The 21,937-nt window shown below is 38.2% G+C and overlaps 1 protein-coding gene across 1 annotated transcript in view; it reads right to left on the bottom strand.

The window, feature by feature from the left end:
* LOC121639258 overlaps window positions 1-21,937 on the bottom strand; it is a 27,454-nt gene continuing 5,517 nt past the window's right edge. Inside the window, exons 2-13 of the mRNA XM_041984418.1 lie at window positions 21,639-21,881; window positions 19,575-20,027; window positions 19,202-19,447; window positions 17,377-17,619; window positions 14,339-14,488; window positions 8,185-8,487; window positions 7,812-8,057; window positions 6,812-7,069; window positions 4,786-4,893; window positions 4,054-4,133; window positions 672-790; window positions 1-13 (exon numbers count right to left, since the gene is read on the bottom strand). Of these exons, the coding sequence (XP_041840352.1) occupies window positions 1-13; window positions 672-790; window positions 4,054-4,133; window positions 4,786-4,893; window positions 6,812-7,069; window positions 7,812-8,057; window positions 8,185-8,487; window positions 14,339-14,488; window positions 17,377-17,619; window positions 19,202-19,447; window positions 19,575-19,755 (1,947 nt within the window). The 5' untranslated portion in view covers window positions 19,756-20,027; window positions 21,639-21,881. The remainder of the gene's footprint in view (window positions 14-671; window positions 791-4,053; window positions 4,134-4,785; window positions 4,894-6,811; window positions 7,070-7,811; window positions 8,058-8,184; window positions 8,488-14,338; window positions 14,489-17,376; window positions 17,620-19,201; window positions 19,448-19,574; window positions 20,028-21,638; window positions 21,882-21,937) is intronic.

Raw genomic sequence — 21,937 nt, forward strand, 5'->3', positions numbered from 1 at the left:
TTAGATGGGTAATCTGGAGAAAATATAAATTCATGTGTCAGTGAGTAACAATTAGGATGGTCTGAAGGGATCAAATAAACAAAACATTATTTTCATCTTGTTTTACTCATTTCTTTCTCCTTTATAAATGAGCCGATCAGTGTTGGATAACTGAGGAAAGGCTGTTGCCACCAGCTCACTAAACATGTTCTGTTCTTTCTAATCATGAAAACAAAACAAAACAGGGTTAGTAGCTCATCATGTCATGTTATGTGATGTCAGTAGCAAGCAAGTACTTCGTTGCAGTGAGCGTGTGTGTATTTGTGCATGTAAATGTGTCTCTCGTTCCAGCTGTGAACGAGTCTATTGTGTGGGAAATGTCTAGAAGTGAAGCTTTCTTCTGTTTACCCTTTAACACTTTCTTTCCATAAAAGATGTCGATCTGCTTAACTTCAATAAAGATTTTGAATGAAATCATTAATTATTTGTGGTAAGAAATCAGAACGATCTCACCATCATTGTTTTAACTGGTCACATGACTGCTTCATCTCCGAGTCAGCTCTGCCGTGGATCAGTCAGATGGCCAACCGCCTTTTGATTTTTATGGCCAATGACCCTTTTCACCACATGGATGTTCTCTCTCGGGTCAGTAGAACCGGATGGTTTTCCAACCTCGGGCCCCCAGCACCCACCTCTCTGTTCGCCCCTCAAAGTCCAGCGGCCACGCCACCTCGGAGCTGGTCGAAGAGCTCTTGTCCTGGTTTGTCCTCTGAATAAACGCATGATCAGGAGCGTTGTGGAGGATGGTGTTCTACCATCGAAAAACAGATGTTTACATGTCCATCAGACATCTGGTTTTAGTCTCTTTGGAACTAGAAGCAGAGGAACTCTTGTGGTAAATGCTGGAGTATCTTCTGTCTTTGTTTCTTGAATCATATAGAGCATCAGGTGGAGCTGGTAGGAATGGGCATCCGTATCAGTTCATAGGACATGGTGGTGATAGAAAGTTTATATACATATATATACATATATATATCAGTGGGTCTCTGCTGACTTTTATCCAGGCGGAAGAACTGAGTTGGGTCAGGTATGCAGCCTGTGAGCTTCGGGAGAGGGTGTCTCCGACAGAGACGAAGGGAGGGGGAAAAGAAGAAAAAGGAAAATAGGGTCAATATTTATCCTATAGAGATTATGTATGTGTCTGAGGAAAGATGCAAGTTTTTTCTCTCAAAGATTTGACAATGCTAAAAGTAAATCTTCAGTGTGTGTATGTGTGTGTATAAGCAAAAGCATTCTTCATTGCAAGCAAAGTGTTGTTCAGATTTAACAGATCTAATTTCCTTTAAGGTAAAAATTGTTCATGTTTGACAAGTTTAAAAAAAACACACAAATTAAGTAGAAAGAATGCAATAAAATTAAAGTATTGTGATGAAGGTGTCCATAAGAAAAGAATGAAATTCTTATAAAAAAAATATTTTATAAATGCAAAGTCAGCTGAGACTCAAAAACTATAGATTTTCAGATAAACTTATGGATAAAATGTTCTATTTTTTTTTCCAACAGACAACCAGCTTTTACAACCTGAAGGTGTCCTTGTATGTATTAAGTATTCTGGAGCAGAGCAAAACATTTCCTCAGTCTGATCAGATAATTTTTCATTATCTGGATCTTTTCCAGACGTAAATTTAGCATCTCCTTCTAATTGAGTTTTTAATGCTAAAAGTACCATTTTATTTCTTCATGAGATTTCTCAATCCTACTTAAACTGTTAGATAGAGCTTCGTTATTACCAACGTGTCCTCTCTCTCTGCTGCTTCGGAATGTGAGAGAATCTCCAACCACACACACACTCACACACTCTTTGACTCTTTTTGTTGTTATCTTCTTCTTTGGTTTCATCATTCTTTCCTTTTATGCTTCAGCAATACGCTTATTTTATTTATTATATATTTGTTTCTTCTTTATTTATTTTATTTTATACGGTGCACCTATTTGAAATATTTATGTATTTATTATATTACTTATATTTATGTCCTATTATTGTTTGGCCCTTTTATTTATTTATTTTTTCCCTTTGTTACATATTGGGGGTCCCATTTACCCTCCTTCTCCTTAACAGCTGTATTTCCCATTGCAGCTAGGACTTCTCCTTGCTGGATTTTTCTTCTTAGAGGAGCCCAATCCTCAGGCACAAAAATTGACTAAAACGCCTATTATTACCACCGAAGTTTTCACCTCAGTGCCGGACTAACCCTACCCTACCGCAGTAGAATAGTGAAAACCTATCTTGTCTTCACAAGATAGTGGGACCCTACCCTATTTTCATAAGATAGTGAGAAAAGGGTGGTAAATGAGACTCCAATATGAAAACTTCTCACCGTGTGTGATTCTGGGTGCTGCTCCACACGCAGACTTCGTTCTGGATATCAGTGGTGTCTGAATGGAGTCCCTCCGCCGTCCCCTGACGGTTAAGGCTAACCCAGGGGCTGAAGAATCCTTCAGGATGCGCAATCACGGGTTCTGGTCCTCCGGTCAGTCACTCAAGATATCCTGTTCGTGACGCCAAATTGTTGTGGAATTTTTATTTATCAAAGATCACACACTAAGTGAGAATCAAACAAAGTATTTAATTAAGAGCTGATCAGCAATGAGAGGCACACAGTCAGAAAGATCTGCTAAGTGAGTCTGAAGAGATACATGTGTGCTCTGTTTAATATAGCCAGAGCCTGAGCTGATAACATCGAGGTCGAAGGTCATTGTAGTAAACCCCTCATGGCCTGGTACAAGGAAGAAAAGAAAAGGGGGAAGGGGAGCTCACTAAATCCTTATCTGGGTACACAGTCATTCTCCTCCCTAAGTAAAACATAAGCCAAGCTTTAACAATGCAAAGTGTAGTCTACAGAATATAAGGGTTCTGTGTAAATTTACCATTACAGTGGGCATTTTTGAATATTTTTCTCAACCGTTTTGTTTAGTTGGCTGTTGGCAGGTTTTTTTTTTTATCTAGTGTATTTAACTACATGTCTTTCATACTCTGTTGATACATTTAACAAATTTTGAGCACCTCAGTGGGAAAAATACATGTAGAAAAAAACTTGTCATTAAATCATCTTACATCAATATTATTTTCTGATTTTTCAGAAATTACTTGAATAACTTCAAACTTGCAAACATCCAATCATTACTTATTACAAAAAACCTTTTGGGTGCTTTGGGTGTGATGAGAGTCTTGGATATGTCAGATATAAATGAACAAACTGACATGACTGCATTAGTATTTTTCTTGTCAGACACTCTGATCATCTTTGTGGCCAAAAATGCCCAATTGACTCTGTTGAAATGAGACTTTTTCATCTCATTGTAATTATTTTAAAGCCATGCATTCTGTAATAACAGCCTTTTTATTTAGAAAAAAAAGTAGCCAAAGTCCTCCCATTCAGCTGTTACCCCTCCCTCTGAGACTCATCTTGCATGTTGTTTGAAGGTGGGAGGAGTAAAGTCTGGCTCAGGTGAAGTATTGCATTTGTTTTGTCTGGTATTTCTTTCTATATATTGATATCATACATGTAGGCTTTAGCAACAAGGAAAAAGTAGATGAATTAATTTCAGCACTCTCAGATGATTTATTTCAAACAAAAAATTACAACATAATAATTGCAATGCATTAAAGAAAGCTTAACCCAGTCTTAACAAATTTGTATTTTACAAATGATATTTAATCTAACAATGATTTCACTGTTACAGATACATAAAGTTAAAAGAATAATTTTGTATAAGTATGACATTAAAAATTTTCCCATCATCAAATTCTGCTCTTTTCAGGGAAACACATGAAACAAAGGTTCTGCTTCACTCATCTCCTGGCTTCACAGACAGGACCTTCATGGAAATCTGTGGCAGTATCCCATATAGATTAAAGAGCTGGATTTAAAAAAAAAGAAAGAAAGAAAGAAAGCCACTTAGTTTATTTGTGTTCTTTTTGTTTTTTTTTCACAATCATATGTACATTATCTTCACTGAAAGTTAATGCAAACTTTTGAAGATAATCAAAATAAACTGAAATGAAAGTCTTACCTCTGCCAGCGCATCCTGGAGATCTGAATCTGACAGTTCAGTTAATGAATTTAATTCAATTTCTAATCCAACAACGAAATCTGTTGACACAAATATACAATGTTACATCAAATGATGGAAACATGGAAGTTGCAATAATTAAAAACTGTTTTGCATTAGGTCATGTCTTCTTATAATTATTTCTATTAAAACATAATTCATATTGGAATTAATAAGAAATGCATAAAAACATCAAGTACCATTTAAAACCAGGATGATGAAACATGTTTTATTAATTGCACATGTAATGAAAAAACATAAAGCTCGGCAATGAATGCAACAAATTTATTTACTTACTGGATCCTTTTATTGTAGGTCAGACAGTGTTTTTTTTTTTGGCAAGATGGTGTTTGTTGACATGAAAAGAAGACATTGTTAATATTGAACTATAATTTATTTGATAACCTACCAACTTAAACTTATACTGAGTGATATTAAAACAGGAAATGACTGTGGTTTAAATTCCTAGTGGAGAATAACACAAGGAACAAGGAAATGCTGATGCAATCTTACATTTAAATAAGCAAGCTGCAGACATCTTACCAGTAGCTGCAGTGATGCTGACTCCACTGCTTCTGATGTTCTCAAACACAGAGAAGAGAGTGAATGTGTATTCAGTCCCAGCAGTGAGGGATGAGACTGTGTAAGTTACTGGTCCATCTCCATCTGGTGCAGTGACGGTTGTCTCTGCACCATTAAACTGGAGAACAAAGCTAACATTGTTGTTGACTTTACTCCACTGCAGAGTGACACTGGTCTCATTGTTGATTAAAGAACGGAGGTTTGCAGCATTTGGAGGAGCTGAAACAGAAAAAGACAAAAGGAATGTAAGTTAATTTCTGTTTATACTTTGTAAATGGAATAAATTAAGGTTGATATCTGACATCATTTGAATAAACAAGATCAGATGCCAATAAACTGATATATTGGTTCTCCTCATGCACAATCTCTGCTGACAAATAATCCCACTGCATAAGTTTCTGGTTCCCTGACAACTCACCTATTTGAAAAATTTACATCTTTAAGTTCTTGCCATGAAAAAATTTCTTATGTACTTAATATTGCATCTGGTTTGACCTTTCTACTCCCTATTTAGTAAGTGGGGATCTATGAATGAGAGGTTCATCCACAGATCTGCTTTTTCCTCCAAGTCGCTTCCAAATCTGTAAAACTCACTATGTTGGCTCATGTTGTAATGGAAGAAAATATAATTAATACTGATAAAGGCTGCTATCATGGCTGTACTAAAGGTACAGAGTGCTTTCCATGGGAAATGTCAGACATGGCTTGGAGATACAGTTTGTGGTCTGTTGCTGGCTGAGCTGCTCAAGGCTTTATACACGGAAAGACAAGTTGTGAAGAGAAGAGGGGTAAAAAGAAAACACACCCACATACACACGGTGTCTCCCAGATAAATAGCTGAAATAGTATAAAAGTCTTAATAATAAGTTTAGTTGCAAACCTGGTTGTTTTTTATCCAAATTTAAGTGTGAAGAGGAGAAAGCTGTCAGTCTTAAATTAAAACATCACTCTTTTTGATTTGGTTATTATTTAAAAACTCTTAATGACTAGCAGCTCTATTTTCTTTGTTTTTTTTTTTTTGTTTTTTGTGTGTTTGTTTTGGTTTTTTGTAAAAATTGTAGGAAATTTTCTGGTGTGTTCAAGTGTAACAGTTTGTTGTCTGGTGATGGTGTGGATTGAAGGGTCGTTTCCTTCTGTCTGTGATGTTTTTGTCTCCTTTCTTCTTTCCCTTTTGCATCTTTTTGCTATTTTCCATCTTTTTCTGTCCCCTCCAGTCAGGTCTAGCAAGATTTCATAGATTTCGTGATTCAACGTAAATAAATAAATAAATAAATAAATAAATCAGATTATCAAGACGAGCCTTACCCATAGCCCTCCCCTTGGCAGAGCAAATTTGTTCAGCACGATACAGCAACCAGATTATAATTTTGCTTGCTATGATGCTGGACAAGACAAGTTTAAAAATAAATAAATAAATAATAAAAAAAAAAAATAAAACATCACTTTGCATTGCTTTTCTCTGGTCGGCTAAGTATTGACTCTGGCAGCAGGTTGCTCCCTTTCATGTAAAAAGTCTGCGATTCTGGCATGCGATGATTCAAGCATGCCTTAAAATAGTTTCTGATTAGTTTAGAGTCAAAAATAGCGGTTTGTGGGTTAAATCTGAAAAATGCAGAATGCAGAACCATGTCCTCTTGTTTCCAAATGAAACCATTTCTGTTCTAGTTGAACACGTCTGGTTTAGACATTAAACCTTACTGAGTCTGATTTCTTGCTGTCACAAACCACAAGAAGAGCATGTCATATCCAACCACAAGAAATCATACCTGCTAGCTTCTCTTGTAACTTACCAGAGCCAAATCCATGAAATAGATCCCTACCCAACACAGTGCTTAGATGCTGTCAAGCTGAACACATTGTATATTTCAAGTTTTATGGTGTTGGGATGTTGATCATGTTTTTCCTCGTTAGAATTAATCAAATTTTTGTTGCTGCTGTTAAACATTTTTCTAGATGGCCATTTAAATTAAAATAAATTATTGTTTGGTAAATGTTAACCAGCAAAATAAATCACTGATTTCAGGTAATTTCAATGTCAGTGTGATTTCAAGTAAACCCATCTGAGAACTGTTTAACTAATTTCTCACTAGATCATAATCGAATCACATGCTACTAGAAGTGAAAGAAGACATCTTACCAGTTGCTGTATCAATGCTGATTCCACTGCTTCTAACATTCTCAAACACAGAGAAGAGGGTGAATTTGTATTTAGTCCCAGCAGTGAGATATCCGACTGTCAAAATTACTGGTTCATCTCCATCTGGAGCAGTGATGCTCATCTCTAAACCATTAAACTGGACAATAAATCCAACGTTGTTGTTGACTTTACTCCACTGCAGAGTGATACTGGTCTCATCTTGTCCTGAAGGTCTGAAGCTAAATGCATTTAGAGGAGCTGAAGCAGAAAATTAGAGCAGGAAAGTAAGTTTATTAATATATTGAAAACATTGTCATTTATGTTTATATGTTTAACAGTCTTCATACATACACTGTAAAACTGAAAGTTGATGCTAATTCAATATAATAACTTCGGCTCTAGTGATATGAAATGTAGAGAATTCAATATTATTCCCTCCTGGACAGTGAACCATTAGTAAGTATCTACAATTAACCAAGAGGATCCTCATGGGGATCCTCTGCACCGGGAGCTTTGCCTGCTTGGTCTGAACGTTGTTGTCACTGTGGGGATCCTGCACTGTAGCCCTACGACTGTGCTGTGGACTCTGGCCTACCCTTGTATGGATGTTTGCAGTGGCAGTTGTCTGTGTACATGGGCGGGCTGGCTCCTGGTGTAATTGGACCCCAAAGATATTGTTTCCTCACAGCAGTGTCAAGCTTCAATAAACTTTGTTACACTTTCTCTCAACCAGACTCTTGGTAATTCATTTTTGCTACAACAACTGCATGTGAGAAAGTATTTATTTACTTATTTTGTGTGTGTGTGTGTGTGAAAGCTTGGTTTATTCTGTATGCATACATTTGTTTTTATCACGGAAAGCACTTTGTGTTGCCGTTAAAAGGAAAAGTACTACATATATATATATATATATATATATATATATAAAATCACTCCATAAACTATTGTACAAGTACACGTCTTAGGTGCATGAATAATTTAATTATTGTTTTTGTCTTACCAGTAACAGCTGTAAGTTGTTCTCCACTGCTTCTAATGTTCTCAAACACATAGAAGAGAGTGAATGTGTATTCAGTCCCAGCAGTGAGAGATGAGACTGTGTAAGTTACTGGTCCATCTCCATCTGGTGCAGTGATGTTTGTCTCTAAACCATTAAACTGGAGAACAAAGCTAACGTTGTTGTTGACTTTACTCCACTGCAGAGTGATACTGGTCTCATTTTGTGCTGCTGCTCGGAATATTTGCTCTAAAAACAGTACAAAGAAAATGAAAGGTATTTTAATGCTAAATATAATGTATTTTTCTTTTTCTATTTACGAGAAGAAAATTCAATTATTTATAAACCATTCAAAATATAGAAAACTGAACAATACCTGCACAATATGCCGTGCTGTAGTAGGATGGTCTCGGAAGTTTGTAGACATAGTATCCAGAGCAGAGTTTGACCTGGATGGTGTGTGGGGTAAAATAACAGCAGGTACTACCCACAGTAGCACACACAGTCCGATTTACTATACCATCTGACTGAGTGGGATGAGGTCCTGTTATCCACATCGGATAATAAGATCCACATCGGTTTGCTTCTATACATCTGTCTGGGATTTGAGCACTGCTTTGATTGAGAAACAGCCGATACCAGCCTTGCCAGTTAATATAATAATAGTCCCAGTACCAATGTGAAATGTACGTGTTATTTACTGAGCGCCAGTCATCATTCAGTGGGGTGTAGTTCTGACAGGGGTCCACACATTGGTCTATTCCATTCAAAGTGATGCAATCCAGGCCAGAAGGACAACCTAGCTGTACGCAGCTGGGGGGTAGTTCCTCTTCATTTCATTCAACATGAGGAATTAGAAAAGATATTGTTAGCAAGTCTGAAAATGTTAAGAACAATATCTAAAGCTGAATACTCAGGTGTGATCACCTAGGATTGGCTTTTGAATTACAGGTCAGTCCTAGAGACCTGAGAGGAGGCCAGAGGACTCACTTATCTCCCTCTACTAACTACCACACAGTTTATAACATATACAGTGTTTACTATAACCTGATAAACTGGTAACTAGTAGTTTTTAAGGGTTATCTACTCCTTTTAGACCTTGTGATCATTTGTCTCTGGTAAAAATAATTTTTATATTGTTACACCTGAACAAGGTTTGTGGCCTGGAGAAGATGGTCTTTGTTCATGTTGTGTCTTGTCCACTCCTAGACGGGATAACACTAGCTAATTAATCAATGATCCCTCCCCCTTTGATAATTAAAAAAAAAAGAACAAACAAAATTGAAAAAGACAACTTGTTTTCAGCCCTCATCCTGACCAGGGGCCTCATTTATCAAACTGTAGCAAAGCAAACTACAGGTGGCGTCGGCTGTGCAAAAAGGAAATGCTGCACACTTCAACTTTAATATTTATCAAAGGCTGCTCACGAACATCCTACGCCCGTTTCCGTTTAGAAATCAGAATCAACTGTAACGTGATTTGGGAACCCCTTTCCACGCCCACATGATGGCTATAAATGGTCAGGTGGACGCCTATGATACATTAGATTAGATTAGATTAGATTAGATTAGATTAGATTAAACTTTATTGATCCCACGGACGGGGAAATTCACTTATTACAGCAGCAAAGCAGAAAAAGTGAAACAAGAAAGAATAAATAGATAAACTTAAGAATTAAAAATAACACAATAAACATAAAAAACAATAACAGTATAAGGTGACGGTATAAATGACTGTGTAAACAGTGTAAACAGACTACAACATGACAGCCTGATTCAGGTGTTACAGATTGTTGTAGAGTCTGACAGCAGTTGGGATGAAGGACCTGCGGAGCCTCTCTTTCTTGCACCGTGGGTGTAACAGTCTGCTGCTGAAGGAGCTGCTCAGGGACCCCACAGTGTAATGTGGGGGGTGAGAGGTGTTGCTCATAATGGATGTCAGTTTAGCTAACATCCTTCTCTCCCCCACTTCCTCTACGGAGTCCAGAGGACAATCCAGGTCAGAGCTCGCTCTCCTGATCAGTTTATTGATCCTGCTCCTGTCCCTGTCTGTGCTGCTCCCTCTCCAGCAGACCACTGCATAGAATATGGCTGAGGCCACCACAGAGTCATAAAAAGTCCTAAGGAGAGTCTTACACACTCCGAAGGACCTCAGTCTCCTCAGCAGGTGGAGGCGACTCTGGCTCTTCTTGTATATTTAAAACATCATTCCCATTATGACTCGGGAGGGACAAAGAGGGAAGAAGTGGAATTTTTCAAGGTGTGTGACAGAGATCCTGACGGACCACGGTGACAAAGGTAAAAATGTTTAATTGGTGGGCACAGCATGGGCATTACTTGTGTAAAAAAGGAAGAATAGCGGCAGATGCTGTCATCACATTGTCAGAAGGCAAAACACATCAGAGGTATCGGAACATGTGGCTGGATATCTCAGTTGGTAGAGCATCTGTCTCCCTTCTGGGAGACTGAAGTTTGATTCCTAGAGTGGTGAATCGCTTTGGAGAAAAGCGTCTGCTAAATGACAGTAATGATGCTGGGAATTTAGTAATATATTTTAATTTATAAAATAAATCTGTACAGATAAATCTGAGATTGGTAGCACTAGCAGTGTATTTAGTGTTAAATAATTTTCTTTTCTAGTTGCTGGGTGCTCCATCTGGGTGTGCGGAGCAGAGGGACACAATCAAAGCTGTCAACCAGCAAGGAGTTGCAGGAAATAAAGACGTCTTGACAGAATTTGGGACAACAATAAAAAAAAAAAAAAAAACTTTGTGTAAGAATAAATAAATGCAAGAAATCCATCTCTTGTGTGTTTCATTAGCTTTACATCACGTCTAGACCTCCAGCCTCCAGTCTGCGTCCCGCTCTGCTAGAATGACTTTCTGACATGTTGGCAGCAGACTGTCCACCTTATTTAGCTGAATGTATTTTATAACATGTAAAATTTGTTTCACAATGACAGAACATATTTTAGTGTTTGAGGTTCTTATTAATATAATTTCCATTTTTCCTGAACATCCTGTCCGAACCCCCCCCCGAATGTGCGGTCCTGTTTACTATCAAATGTGCGTCATTATTTATTCCTTTTGTTCCTACACAAGCTTAATTAAAAAGGCCCCAGGTCCTCTGCATCCTTAATGTCCAAGAATTCTCTCTGTATTTTTGGACATCTGCCACCTCTTTTCCATAATCTCTGCTATCTGGACTCTAAAGGCTGAATTATACCGGGTGGGATATGTTACGGCTGCGCCGCGGACTCCACTGCTATTTGTGGTTATTCTTGTCAATGGCTTGTTTTATACCGGGTGTGCCGCATAAAGTATCAGAAGTGTCCCAGCAGAGCGTTGTCATGGCGCTCTCCTAAATTTTTGCGCCGAGTCTATTTTTGATGCTTCACGCACCCAAAATGCAACAACTCCGCAGTTCAGATAGGGGCAGACAAGAAATCAGACATGGGAGAAGTGTAAAAGTTTCCGGTATTTTTCAAAATAAAAGCCCCCGTGCAGATTTGCACTGCTGAACCATGAAAACATTACGTGTTTAACTGGTTATGGGGTCTGAGCTCTTTTTTTTTTTTTTCTTTTGTCATCGTAGATGAAAAGACGTTTATCCTGGAAGTGGAGAATCACAAGATACTCCACCTGTCCTGTGATTTCATGATCTTGCGGATCTTGCTAGGTGGACAGCACTCGCGGGCGCTCCACACCTGACACGCTCCCGGTATAAAACGCCGCGCCACAGAGGTCGGAACAAAACTGTGGCACAATCATAACTTGACACAAACGCCACCAGTATAATTTTGGCATAAGAGTCCTTTCCTATTTTTTTTTATCTTTAAGACACATCTGTACTTCCTCTAACTGCCAAACATGTTGACATAATTTCATGACCTGTTTTTTTTTTTTTTTTTTTTTTCACCCTGAGATATTTTACTACAATTTTAAGTCAAGAGAATCATCTTACCAGTAAGCTGTAGTCCACTGCTCCTGATGTTCTCAAACACAGAGAAGAGAGTGAATGTGTATGTAGTCCCAGCAGTGAGAGATGAGACTGTGTAAGTTACTGGTCCAACTGGTGCATTGATATTTGTCTCTATACCATTAACACTGAGAACAAAGCTGATGTCGTTGTTATCTTTATTCCACTGCAGAGTGATACTGTTCGGATCTTTCCCTGATGATGTGAAGTTTGCAGCATTTTGAGGAGCTGAGGCAGAAAAGAGAGCAGGGTTAAATGACACAAATACCCATCAAAAGTTTCATTAAAAAGCCAAAATAAACATATTCATGACAGAAGCCCTGAGTGGAAAAAGACAAAATATGTTAACATAAAAACAAAAACTGATGAAGCATCTAAAACTTTTTTGTCCTTTTTAATAAACATATAAGAATGTCCTCCACACAATTTAACACTGCTGAGATCTACACTCAATAAACTAGATACCTCCATGTAACAAGAATAATATAAACTGTCAACAGTTATACAAAAAAAAAAACAGATTTGCTGTAAAGGGAAAACTGAATCTTTTGATGTAATCTGTGTTTCTACATTTTGCAGTATAAAAACAAAAAATCACACTGATGTGTGCAAAAAATATTTTACTATTGGTGTCATACAGTTACTGTGTTAATAGTAGGGGAGACTGTCTCTATTTAGCTGTGTTTCAAGCACGTTTTTTGTGGTAATCTTTTAGTTGTTAGCTGTATGACAAGCTAGGTCATGGACAACGTACTTAGGGACAGTTGTAACACGCTTCACGCTGCTTTCTACTCACGTGGACCAAACCGATGTTAGTGATTAAGTTTTTAGTGTAATTTAGATACTTTAAAGGCAGAACTTTTGTAATGTTCCTAGTAAAGCGCCTCCCCATTAACGGCTAATCCAGCATCCATCTTATATCCTATCTGTACTGTGAGCTCTCTTCAGCAACAAAAGCCTGTTGCATGTTGTATTCTATGTTTGTTTTTACTGTATTAAGACACGGAATCAGAAAACACCCATATGTTGTGCCTGTTTTGTCCCTTTCTCTCTTTCATTTCCTCTCTTCCTCTAATAATGTCTTCTTGTCTTTCTTTGCTGAATCTGCCCCGGCACACATTCAAACACGTCTGGTGTGTTTATATCAGTTTGCTAGCGTGTGAAGATAAACATTTGATGTCCCAGATAAAAAAGTTGTATAGCGTTATTTCTCAGCCTCGGGACGACTTCTGGGGAACAAAAGCGCCCAAAATTGGTTGAAAATGTACATAGTGCATCTTTAACTTCTATGCTGTGGGACCACAACATTTTTGTTTAAAATTTTTAAGTAAAAAGCTTTCAGTATCTTAAGTCATTATTATGGTCCTTTTTTCATAATCTTACAACTGACCCTGACTATGGGGTCAGTTGTAACATTTCATTCCTTATGTTTGAGATCAAGCTGTCCATTTTCTGTTTGAGCTGCACAGGCAATTTCCAAGCCATTTTTTAGCAGTCACTTAAAGCTAGTTTGCATAGCCAATTGAACACACTGGGTTAAAAGATTTTGAAGGTAGAGACAGAAATGTCAAAATTGTTACAACTGTTCCCGGTTTCCTCTACTTATATTTTTCTTTACAGTAATTAAAGACACAATCTGAAAGGAAAGTTACACTAAAAAACTTCCAACACCTTTGTCTGCTGCTTGGAAACCACAGCTGATGTACATTTGGAATTAACAGTCTCCCTGATTTCAGTTTCATTATAACACAAACACTTGGAAAGTCACCAGGAATGTTACATGAATCAAGTGAGACATCTTACCAGTAGCTGCAGTGATGCTGATTCCACTGCTTCTAATGTTCTCAAACACAGAGAAGAGAGTGAATGTGTATTTAGTCCCAGCAGTGAGAGATGAGACTGTGTAAGTTACTGGTCCATCTCCATCTGGTGCAGTGATGTTTGTCTCTGTACCATTAAACTGGAGAACAAAGCTAACGTTGTTGTTGACTTTACTCCACTGCAGAGTGATACTGGTCTCATTTTGTCCAGATACTTTTGCGCCAAACAGTTGCTCTAAAAACAATACAAAGAAATTGAAGAAATTTAATTCTAAAAATATGTATTGTTCTTTTCTGTTTACATGGTAAAACAGCACACCATTGATCCAAAAATGGTGTCTTGTTTATTGTGAAAATAAATGGAGAGAATAAGAGCAGAAAATTAAATTAAATTATTCATAAATCATTTAAGCTACTGAAAATAGAACAATACCTGCACAATATGCCAAGTAGTAGGTGGATGGTCTCTGTAGTTTGTAGACATAGTATCCATAGCAGAGTTTGACCTGGATGGTATGTGGGCTAAAATAACAGCAGGAACCAGCCCAGTTATTACACACAGTCCGACTTACTATAACATCTGACTGTGTGGGATGAGGTTCTGTTATCCACAACGGAGCATGAGTTCCACATCTCAATGTTTCTATACATCTCTCTGGGATTTGAGCATTGTTTTGATTGAGAAACAGCCGATACCAGCCTTGCCAGGTAAGAAAATAGTCCCCGTGCAAATACGAAAGATCTGTGTTATTAACTGAGCGCCAGTCATCATTCAGTGAGGTGTAGTTCTGACAGGGGTCGACACATTGGTCTATTCCATTAAAAGTGATGCATTCCAGGCCAGAAGGACAACCTAGCTGTACGCAGCTGGGGGGTAGTTCCTCTTCATTTCAGTCAACATGAGGAATTAGAAAAGATATTGTTAGCAAGTCTGAAAATGTTAAGAACAATATCTAAAGCTGAATACTCAGGTGTGATCACCTAGGATTGGCTTTTGAGTTACAAGTCAGTCTTAGAGACCTGAGAGGAGGCCAGAGGACTCATTTATGTCCCTCTACTAACTACCACACAATTTATAACGTATACAGTGTTTACTGTAACTTGATTAACTGGTAAGTAGTAGTGTCTAAGAGTAACCTAGTGTTTGTTTCCATTCTTTTTTTCCCTTGTTTTCATTAGTCCATGAATGTCAGTTACTGTATTAAACATTATTTTTAATGGGTTATCTCTTACATGCCAAAATAGTTTAATTTATTTTGTTATTGTTGCTTTCGCCCATCTTGAAATAAACCAAACTCCTTTTAGACCTTGTGATTATTTGTCTCTGGTAAGAATATTTTTTTTATTGCTACACCTGAACAAGGTTTGTGGCCTGGAGAAGATGGTCTTTGTTCATGTTGTGTCTTGTCTACTCCTAGACGGGATAACACTAGCTAATTAATCAATGATCCTCCCCCTTTGTTAATTAAAAAAACAACAAACATAATTCAAGAAAAAACAACTTTTTTTCAGCCCTCATCCTGACCAGGGGTCTTTTATCAAACTGTATGAAGCAAAGCAAACTACAGGTGGCGTCGGCTGCGTAAAAAGGAAATGCTGCACGCTTCAACTTTAAGATTTATCAAAGGCTGCGCACGCACATCCTACGCCCGTTTCCGTTTAGACATCAGAATCAACTGTAACGTGATTTGGGAACCCCTTTCCAAGCCCACATGGTGGCTATAAATGGTCAGGTGGACGCCTATGATACATATTTAAAACATCATTCCCATTATGACTCGGGAGGTAAAAGAGGGAAGAAGTGGAATTTTTCAAGGTGTGTGACAGAGATCCTGATGGACCACAGTGACAAACGTAAAAATGTTTAATTGGTGGGCACAGCATGGGTATTACTTGTGTCAAAAAGGCAGAAAAGTTGCAGATGCTGTCATCACATTGTCAGAAGGCAAAACACACCAGAGGTATCGGAGCATGCGGCTGGATATCCCAGTTGGTAGAGCATCCGTCTCCCTTCTGGGAGACTAAAGTTCGATTCCTAGAGTGGTGAATCGCTTTGGAGAAAAACGTCGGCTAAATGACAGTAATGATGCCGGTAATTTAGTAACATATTTTAATTTATAAAATAAATCTGTACAGGTAAATCTGAGATTGGTAGCACTAGCAGTGTATTTAGTGTTAAATAATTTTCCTTTCTAGTTGCTTGGTGCTCCATCTGGGTGTGTGGAGCAGAGGGACACAATCACCGCTATTAACCAGAGAAGGAGTTGCAGGAAATAAAGACGTCTTGACAGAAATTGGGACAACAATAAATAAAAAAAAAACAAAACAAAAAAAAAAACATTGTGTAAGAATAAATAAATACAAGAAATCCATCTCTTGTGTGTTTCATTAGCTTTACATCATTTCTAGACCTCCAGCCTCCAGTCTGCGTCCTGCTCTGCTGGAATGACTTTCTGACATGTTGGCAGCAGACTGTCCACCTTATTTAGCTAATTGTATTTTATAACATGTAAAATTTGTTTCACAATGACAGAACATATTTTAGTGGTTGAGGTTCTTATTAATATAATTTCCATTTTTCCTGAACATCCTGTATCCGTCCCCCCACCCCCGAATGTGTGGTCTTAATTATTATCAAATGTGCGTCTTTATTCATTTCCGCAAACAGCTTTAATATCTAACATGTGGTGTGAAAGGTAATAGTGGATTATGCAAAAATGTCTCACATTTCACATCATTTCCTTGATTTTATTCTGGACCGTTGGTGTTGCAGTTTCCCATTTTCCTATATTCTGTGTGTACACCTGGGTCAGAGTTTGCATAGAGGTAGGAACATTTTCCCGTCAAGTTTGGTTTTCATAAATCCCCAAAGTTGACTATATTTGGCGTACGCCGGTTTTTGTTCCTACACAAGCTTAATTAATAAGGCCCCAGGTCCTCTGCATCCTTAATGTCCAAGAATTCTCTCTGTATTTTTAGACATCTGCCACCTCTTTTCCATAATCTCTGCTATCTGGACTCTAAAGGTTGAATTATACTGGGTGCGTGTACGGCATGTTACGACTGCGCCGCGGACTCCACTGCTATTTGTGGTTATTCTAGTCAATGGTTTGTTTTATACCGGGTGCGCCGCAGAACGTATCAGAAGTGTCCCAGCAGCTCGTTGTCTTGGCGCTCTGCTAAATTTACGCGCCAAGTCTATTTTTGATGCTTCACGCACCCAAAATGCAACAACTCCGCAGTTCAGATAGGGGCAGACAGGAAATCAGACAAGGAAGCAGTGTAAAAGTTTCCGGTATTTTTCAAAATAAAAGCCCCCGTGCAGATTTGCACTGCTGAACCATGAAAACATTACGTGTTTAACTGGTTATGGGGTCTCAGTGTTTTTTTTTTTTTTTCTTTTGTCATCGTAGATGAAAAGACGTTTATCCTGGAAGTGGAGAATCACAAGATACTCCACCTGTCCTGTGATTTCATGATCTTGCGGATCTTGCTAGGTGGACAGCACTCGCGGTGCTCCACACCTGACACGCTCCCGGTATAAAACGCCGCGCCACAGAGGTCGGAACAAAACTGGCGCAATCATAACTTGACGCAAACGCCACCAGTATAATTCTGGTGTAAGAGTCCTGTCCTATTTTTGTTTTATCTTTAAGACACATCTGTACTTCCTCTAACTGCCAAACATATTGACAAAATTTCATGACCTGTTTTTTTTTTTTTCACCCTGAGATATTTTACTACAATTTTAAGTCAAGAGAATCATCTTACCAGTAAGCTGTAGTCCACTGCTCCTGATGTTCTCAAACACAGAGAAGAGAGTGAATGTGTATATAGTTCCAGCAGTGAGAGATGAGACTGTGTAAGTTACTGGTCCAACTGGTGGATTTATATTTGTTTCTGTGCCATTAACACTGAGAATAAAGCTGATGTCGTTGTTATCTTTATTCCACTGCAGAGTGATACTGGTCTGAGTTTTTTCTGATGATGTGAAGTTTGCAGCATTTTGAGGAGCTGAGGCAGAAAAGAGAGCAGGGTTAAATGACACAAATACCCATCAAAAGTTTCATTAAAAAGCCAAAATGAACATATTCATGACAGAAGCCCTGAGTGGAAACAGTCAAAATATGTTAAGATAAAAACAAAAACTGCTGAAGCATCTAAAACTTTTTTGTTTTTGTTTTTTTTTAACATATAAGAATGTCTTCTCACACAATGTAACACTGCTGAGATCTACACTCAATGAACTAGATACCTCTATGTAACAAGAATAATAAAAACTGACACAGTTATACAAAAAAAAGTGCAAGATTTGCTGTGAAAAGCAAGACTAAATCTTTTGATGTAATCTGTGTTTCTACATTTTGCAGTATAAAAACAAAAAATCACACTGATGTGTGCAAAAAATATTTTACTATTAGTGTCATACAGTTACTGTGTTAATAGTAGGGGAGACTGTGTTTGTTTAACTGTGTTTCAAGCACATTTTTTGTGGTAATGTTTTAGTTGTTATTTGTATGACATGCTAGGTCATGGATAATGTACTTAGTGACAGTTATAACACGCTTCACACTACTTTCTACTCAAGTGGACCAAACCGATGTTAGTGATTAAGATTTTAGTGTAGTTTAAAGACTTTAAAGACAGAACTTTTGTAATGTTCCTAGTGAAGCGCCTTCCCATTAACGGCTAATCCAGCATCCATCTTATATCCTATCTGTACTGTGAGCTCTCTTCAGCAGCGAAAGCCTGTTGCATGTTGTATTCTATGTTTGTTTTTACTGTATTAAGACATGGAATCAGAAAACACCCATATGTTGTGCCTGTTTTGTCCCTTTCTCTCTTTCTATTCCTCTCTTCCTCCAATAATGTATTCTTGTGTTTCTTTGCTGAATCAGCCCCAGCGCACATTCAAAAACGTCCGGTATGTTCATATCAGTTTGCTAGCCTGTGAAGCGAAACATTCGATGTCCAGGATGAAAAAATTTGTATAGTGTTATTTCTCAGCCTCAGGATGACTTCTGGGCAACTACAGCTCCAGAAACTGGTTGAAAATTTAGGTCGTTCATCTTTAACTTCTATGCTGTGGGACCACAACATTTTTGTTTAAAAGTTTTGAATAAAAAGCTTTCAGTATCTTAAGTCATTACCATGCTCCTTATTTCATAATGTTACATTTCACCCCAAGGCATGACCCTGACTATGGGGTCAGTTGTAACATGTCATTCCTTATGTTTGAGATCAAGCTGTCCATTTTCTGTTTGGGCTGCACAGGCAATTTCCAAGCGAATTATTAGCAGTCACTTAAAGCTAGTTTGCATAGTGGTTTGAACACACTGGGTTAAAAGATTTTGAAATTAAAGACAGAAATGTGTAAATTGTTACAACTGTCCCCGGTCTCCCTTACTTATGTTTTTCTTTACAGTAATTAAAGACACAAACTGAAGGGAAAGTTACACTTAAAAACATCCAACACCTTTGTCTGCTGCTTTGATGTACATTTGGAATTAACAATCTCCCTCATTTCAGTTTAATTAACACACAAACATTTAGAAAGTCACCAGGAATGTTACATGAATCAAGTGAGACATCTTACCAGTAACAGCTGTAAGTTGTACTCTACTGTATCTGACGTTGTCAAACACATAGAAGAGAGTGAATGTGTATTTAGTCCCAGCAGTGAGAGATGAGACTGTGTAAGTTACTGGTCCATCTCCATCTGGTGCAGTGATGTTTGTCTCTGTACCATTAAACTGGAGAACAAAGCTAACGTTGTTGTTGACTTTATGCCACTGCAGAGTGATACTGGTCTCATTTTGTGCTGCTGGTCGGAAAATTTGCTCTAAAAACAGTAAAAAGCAAATAAAAGTTATTTTAATGCTAAAAAAAATGTATTGTTCTTTTCATATTCATGAGAAGAAAATTCAATTATTTAAAAACTTTTCAAGCTACAGAAAATTGAACAATACCTGCACAATATGCCATGTAGTAGGAGGATGGTCTCTGAAGTTTGTAGACATAGTAATCAGAGCAGAGTTTGACCTGGATGGTCTGTGGGGTAAAATAACAGCAGGTACTACCAACAGTAGCACACACAGTCCGATTTACTACACCATCTGACTGTGTGGGATGAGGTTCTGTTATCCACATCGGATAATAAGATCCACATCGGTTTGCTTCTATACATCTCTCTGGGATTTGAGCACTGTTTTGATGGAGAGACAGCCGATACCAGCCTTGCCAGTTAATAGAATAATAGTCCCAGTAGTAATGTGAAAGGTCTGTGTTATTTACTGAGCGCCAGTCATCATTCAGTGGGGTGTAGTTCTGACAGGGGTCGACACATTGGTCTATTCCATTAAAAGTGATGCAATCCAGGCCAGAAGGACAACCTAGCTGTACGCAGCTGGGGGGTATTTCCTCTTCATTTCATCCAACATAAGGAATTAGAAAAGATATTGTTAGCAAGTCTGAAAATGTTAAGAACAATATCTAAAGCTGAATGCTCAGGTGTGATCACCTAGCATTGGCCGTTGAGGTTAAGCTCAGTCCTAAAGACAAGAGAGGAGGCCAGAGGACTCACTTATCTCCCTCTCCTAACTACCACACAGTTTATAACATATACAGTGTTTACTGTAACTTAATTAACTGGTAACTAGTAGTTTCTAAGGGTAAGCTACTGTTTGTTTCTGTGATGGGGCCAAAGAGGGTCTGTGACTTATTTTAATAGTACATTATTTATTTTTTAACTGCATGTTTTTTAAAACTGCATGTAAAATTTGTTTCACAATGACAGAACATATTTCAGTGGTTGAGGTTCTTATTAATATAATTTCCATATTTCCTGAACATCCAGTCCGACCCCCCCGAATGTGCGGTCCTGTTTACTATCAAATGTGCGTCATTATTTATTCCTGCAAAAAGCTTTGATATCTAACATGTGGTGTGAAAGGTAATAGTGGATTATGCAAAAATGTCTCACATGTCACACCATTTCCTTGATTTTATTCTGGACCGTTGGTGTTGCAGTTTCCCGTTTTCTTATATTCTGTGTGTACACCTAGGTCAGAGTTTGCATGGAGGTAGGAACATTTTCCCATCAAGTTTGGTTTTCATAAATCCCCAAAGTTGACTATATTTGGCGTACGCTGGTTTTTGTTCCTACACAAGCTTAATTAATAAGGCCCCAGGTCCTCTGCGTCCTTAATGTCCAAGAATTCTCTCTGTAATTTTAGACATCTGCCACCTCTTTTCCATAATCTCTGCTATCTGAACTCTAAAGGTTGAATTATACTGGGTGCATGTACGGCATGTTACGGCTGCGCCGCGGACTCCACTGCTATTTGTGGTTATTCTAGTCAATGGTTTGTTTTATACCGGGTGTGCTGCATAAAGTATCAGAAGTGTCCCAGCAGCGCGTTGTCATGGCGCTCTCCTAAATTTTTGCGCCGAGTCTATTTTTGATGCTTCACGCACCCAAAATGCAACAACTCCGCAGTTCAGATAGGGGCAGACAAGAAATCAGACATGGGAGAAGTGTAAAAGTTTCCGGTATTTTTCAAAATTTAAAGCCCCCGTGCAGATTTGCACTGCTGAACCATGAAAACATTACGTGTTTAACTGGTTATGGGGTCTGAGCTCTTTTTTTTTTTTTCTTTTGTCATCGTAGATGAAAAGACGTTTATCCTGGAAGTGGAGAATCACAAGATACTCCACCTGTCCTGTGATTTCATGATCTTGCGGATCTTGCTAGGTGGACAGCACTTCGCGGCTGCTCCACACCTGACACGCTCCCGGTATAAAATGCCGCGCCACAGAGGTCGGAACAAAACTGGCGCAATCATAACTTGACGCAAACGCCACCAGTATAATTCTGGTGTAAGAGTCCTTTCCTATTTTTTTTTATCTTTAAGACACATCTGTACTTCCTCTAACTGCCAAACATGTTGACAAAATTTCATGACCTGTTTTTTTTTTTTTTTTTTCACCCTGAGATATTTTACTACAATTTTAAGTCAAGAGAATCATCTTACCAGTAAGCTGTAGTCCACTGCTTCTGATGTTCTCAAACACAGAGAAGAGAGTGAATGTGTATGTAGTCCCAGCAGTGAGAGATGAGACTGTGTAAGTTACTGGTCCAACTGGTGCATTGATATTTGTCTCTATACCATTAACACTGAGAACAAAGCTGATGTTGTTGTTATCTTTATTCCACTGCAGAGTGATACTGTTCGGATCTTTCCCTGATGATGTGAAGTTTGCAGCATTTTGAGGAGCTGAGGCAGAAAAGAGAGCAGGGTTAAATGATACAAATACCCATCAAAAGTTTCAT

Source organism: Melanotaenia boesemani, chromosome 5 (genome assembly GCF_017639745.1).
Source record: "Melanotaenia boesemani isolate fMelBoe1 chromosome 5, fMelBoe1.pri, whole genome shotgun sequence".
In the NCBI taxonomy this organism is placed as follows: domain Eukaryota; kingdom Metazoa; phylum Chordata; class Actinopteri; order Atheriniformes; family Melanotaeniidae; genus Melanotaenia; species Melanotaenia boesemani.